Source organism: Manacus vitellinus, unplaced genomic scaffold (genome assembly GCF_001715985.3).
Source record: "Manacus vitellinus isolate BGI_N305 unplaced genomic scaffold, ASM171598v3 scaffold_16_pilon, whole genome shotgun sequence".
Classification (NCBI taxonomy): domain Eukaryota; kingdom Metazoa; phylum Chordata; class Aves; order Passeriformes; family Pipridae; genus Manacus; species Manacus vitellinus.
This window is the reverse complement of record NW_021939189.1, coordinates 351,607-355,699: the sequence shown is the minus strand read 5'-3', so window position 1 is coordinate 355,699 and position 4,093 is coordinate 351,607. Positions and strand designations below refer to the sequence as shown.

The following is a 4,093-nucleotide window of genomic DNA, read 5'->3' as shown; positions in this document are numbered from 1 at the left end:
TCCTGTCCCTGTAACCATGGTCCTGGAGCTCTCCGGGTCCCACTGAAGGCCCCCGTCAGCCGCATGGCCCCAGAGCACTGAGGGCTGAGGAAGGACATCTGGGAGGGTGCTCAGCTAGGCAGAGCCCTCACAAGTGGGGAGCATGGCTGCAGCCCCCTCCTGCCCTGCAGAGCCCCCCAGCAGCTGGCACAGGGTGGGATAGCAGTGGGGCACGCTCCTTGGGCTCAGCCTTGGCAGCTGTGTTGGGACGGGGGGGCTGCCCCTGGGTGTCCAGACTGGCTGCACTGCCAGGAGAAGGTGGCTGGATCCAGCTGCTCCCGGCCAGTGGAGCCCATCCCATCCTGTGCTGGGCAGGGCCTGGGAGGGTGCCGTGGTTTGGGCAGCTGGGAGCACTCCCTGGCTCAGCACGCTGTGGCTCGCTGGTGTGGACGTGGCCCCACCACATGCTCCCGTGACCACTGGCCATGGCCATGGTGGCACCAGCAGATGTGGGACCCGCCGAGCTGGACGGGAGGCTGGAAGCCAGCACGATGGCCAGCTAGGTGTCGTGCTGTGCTGTGCTGTGCTGCCCAGCCCTGCCTGCACAGACTGGTTCTGCCCACCTGAGAGGCTATGGGGCTGCAGCCACAGGCAGTGCCTGAGGGTCCCAGCTGGACCCCAGCGCTGCAAGAGGAGCTGGGCAGGAGGCATGGGCCAGTGACCGGTGTGTGCCCAGTGGTGGCTCCCGCGGAGCATGGCTGCGTGGGGCTGCAGTTAGTGGGAGGGAGGAGCTGGGAGCTGCTCCCCTGGGAGCGCTGGATGTGCCTGCAGCAGGTTTGTCTGGAAGAAGCAGGTCGTGTCCTGACAGGTCCCTGGCAGCCGCACCAGCAGCTCCCCATGTCAGGACAGCTCTGCAGGGCGCAGGGGCCCTGCTGCCCCTCTGCTGCCGTGCCCACCACAGGTGGCATCGTCCCAGCACTGGGGTGCAGGACCCCTTGCGGAGGATGCCCTGGGGCATTGACTTCCCTCTCTCTGCACCACTGTGGGAGAACTGGAGTGGGTGCTGGGGCAGGGGCCAACTGAGTCTTGCAGGGTAGGGGGAGATGCTGCCCCATTCAGAGGCATTTGAGGTGTGTGGAGCGATGGGGGGGAGAGCAACAGGGTCCTGCCCCTCAGCACTGTTGCCTCACAGGTCCTCAAGGGCTCATACTGGCTCTTACCTGGCAGGGACTGGCAGGAGCCCCAGGGCTATCCTGGTGGGGCTCTGGGAGCAGGCAGGGGGTCGGGGGAGGTCGGGGAGTTCCCAGGGTGTCAGAGGTCAGGGAAGTTGGCAGTATGAGTCAGCCCAACGTGTCTCGCTGACACAGCCAGGCCCATCTGATTCAGAGCAGCAGCAGGAGAGGAAGGGTTTCCGGGGCCAGGCCACCCACGCGGGACAGGACGGGACGGGCACTCCCTGACTCAGCACAGCCACTGCCCCGTGTCCGGCACAGGCTGAGCCCCAAGGGCCAGGGTGGGCAGCACCGGGCTGAGCCCTGAGTCCAGCACAGGCTGAGCTCTCTGATCTCTCTGATGCTCTCCCTGCTGCGATGTTGGGGACCCCGTGGGCCCAGGCTGGGCTGAGCCTCCTGCGCCACAGGGCTGAGCCCTGGGGCTGTGTGCAGCTGGGCAGCTGCCCCAGTGCTGGGCAGGGCTGCTGCAGCATCCCCAGGGCCTGGACACAGCAATGCCTCATGGCTGCCCTCGGGCACTATTGTGGCCGTGCACAGTTCACCGCAATGTGTGTGGTGCCACACATGTCTGGCAGCATAGGCCAGATCCAACCCTGGTTGCTCTGGGTGGATGGCACGGCCGAGGTGCTGAGCAGATGGGCCGTGGTGAGGAGTCTTGGGGGTCAGGTGCCCATATGAGGCTGATGCCAGTCACTGTCCTCCCAACAGACTCAGCCGAGCGGGTGGTGCAGCGGTTTGAGGCACCCGGCGTGTCCAACTACACGGCCCTGCTGCTGAGTCCGGATGGCAGGACCCTCTACCTGGGGGCACGGGAGCTGCTTCTCGCCCTTAACACCAGCCACTTCCAGCCCGGTGCCCCGGCTCGAAGGGTGAGCTTAGGGATGGGATGGGCTGCCCGCAGGGAGGGAGGGGGCACCTAGCCAGCTGGAGTGCAGGAGCTGCCCTCCCCACCAGCATTTTGGGTCTGAGTGAGCTGCTGTATTCAGGAGCAGGATGGTTGGTGTGGGGAGGACATGGGTGCTGGGGATGAGACCAAGGAAGGTGTGGGTGGACCAGGCAGAGACAAGGGGCTCCCAGTGACTGTCCCCTCTCCACAGTTGCTATGGAGTGCGGATGAGGAGAAGAAGAGGCAGTGTGTGTTCAAGGGCAAGGACCCCCAGGTGAGCCCCACTACCAGTGGCTGTCAGGGGCTGCGGTAGAGTGGGCAGTGCCCGTGCAGGGTGGATGCGGGTGGGAGGGCTGAGCCGAGGGCTGAGCCGGCTCCTCTGACCCCTGCAGAGGGACTGTCACAACTACATCAAGCTGCTGCTGCGGCTGAACAGCACCCACCTGTACACCTGTGGGACCTGTGCCTTCAGCCCAGCCTGCACCTACATTGTGAGTACAGGAGCAGGGCCCCAGTCAGGTCCCCCCACGCTGATGGGGCCCTTCAACAGGGTCCTGGGCAGTGGGGTGAGCTCTGCCAGCTCACAGCCTTGTCCTGTTGCAGAACATGCAGCACTTCAGCCTGGAGCGGGATGTGTCAGGGAAGGTGCTGCTGGAGGATGGGAAGGGACGCTGCCCCTTCGACCCCGAGTACCGCTCCACGGCTGTCATGGTCGGTAAGGCACAGTGCCCTGGAACTCTCGCTCTCCCTGTGCTGCCTCAGGACCCTTGCCCTCCCTGTGCCACCCTGGCACCCTTACCCTCCCTGCAGTGCTCTGCGACCCTCGCCCTCCTCCCTGTGTCTCACCCTCCCTGCATCTGCCCCACCAAGCTGAGCCAGGGCCAGGCTGTCATGGACCCTGGTGGGGAGCAGGGCCATGCCAATGGCATGTGCTGGGTCTCAGCAGGAGCATGTCTTTGGTAGATGGAGAACTCTATGCCGGGACTGTCAGCAACTTCCAGGGCAATGAGCCAACCATCTCCCGCAGCCAGGAGAACCGCATTGCCCTCAAGACCGAAAATTCCCTCAACTGGCTGCAGGGTGAGCACTGGGGCTGGCACTATTGGTCAAGGTCCTTGTCCCCCAGAGCGTGGGAAGCTGGGGATCGGGCCAGTAGTGCTAAGGGTCCCTGTGTCCCCAGACCCAGTGTTCGTGGGCTCAGCCTACCTGCGCGAGAGCCTCCCTGCCGGCAACCCTGAGGGCGACGACGACAAGGTCTACTTCTTCTTCAGTGAGACTGGAAAGGAGTTTGACTACTTTGAGAACACCATTGTCTCCCGCATCGCACGTGTGTGCAAGGTGGGCACAGAGCAGTGGGGATGCGTGGGGGACTGTGCCTGGGATATGACTCACTGTTGGGGTGGGGGGTATGTGGGAGCACCCTGCACATTTCCAGCCCTCGGTGCCTGGACCCCTACTCCACTCACCCAGCCCCTGAGGCTCCCCGGGGGCACAGCTGTGGTGTCACGCCCTGACCCGCTGTGCCACACAGGGGGACCAGGGCGGGGAGCGCGTGCTGCAGCGGCGGTGGACGACCTTCCTGAAAGCTCAGCTGCTCTGCTCACACCCCGAGGACGGGTTCCCCTTCAATGTGCTGCAGGACATCTTCGTGCTCACTCCGGGTGAGCTGCGCTGGAGGGACACGCTCTTCTATGGGGTTTTCACCTCACAATGGTGAGTGACAGGGATCTGGGCCACTGCGGGGGGCAGTGCAGGGGGTTCAGCAGAGGCAGAGGCCTGATCTTGCCACGGGCTCTGCCTCTCCCCACCAGGAACAAGGGGGGGCTGGGCTCGGCTGTCTGTGCCTTCCCCATGCGCAGTGTGCAGCGTGCCTTCGGCGGGCTCTACAAGGAGGTGAACCGTGAGACGCAGCAGTGGTACACGGACACTGGCCCGGTGCCAGAGCCCCGGCCAGGCACAGTAGGTGCCCCCTTGGCGCCTGCCCAAGCGCAGGACG

At 64.9% G+C, this 4,093-nt stretch overlaps 1 protein-coding gene across 1 annotated transcript in view; it reads left to right on the top strand.

Moving 5' to 3' along the window:
* Positions 1-1,885: 1,885 nt before the first annotated feature.
* The window catches only part of SEMA4B (semaphorin 4B), a 4,165-nt gene continuing 1,957 nt past the window's right edge, over positions 1,886-4,093 (top strand). The window contains exons 1-8 of the mRNA XM_029958757.1: positions 1,886-2,080; positions 2,309-2,371; positions 2,490-2,588; positions 2,701-2,812; positions 3,061-3,177; positions 3,278-3,435; positions 3,629-3,810; positions 3,909-4,085. Of these exons, the coding sequence (XP_029814617.1) occupies positions 1,886-2,080; positions 2,309-2,371; positions 2,490-2,588; positions 2,701-2,812; positions 3,061-3,177; positions 3,278-3,435; positions 3,629-3,810; positions 3,909-4,085 (1,103 nt within the window). The remainder of the gene's footprint in view (positions 2,081-2,308; positions 2,372-2,489; positions 2,589-2,700; positions 2,813-3,060; positions 3,178-3,277; positions 3,436-3,628; positions 3,811-3,908; positions 4,086-4,093) is intronic.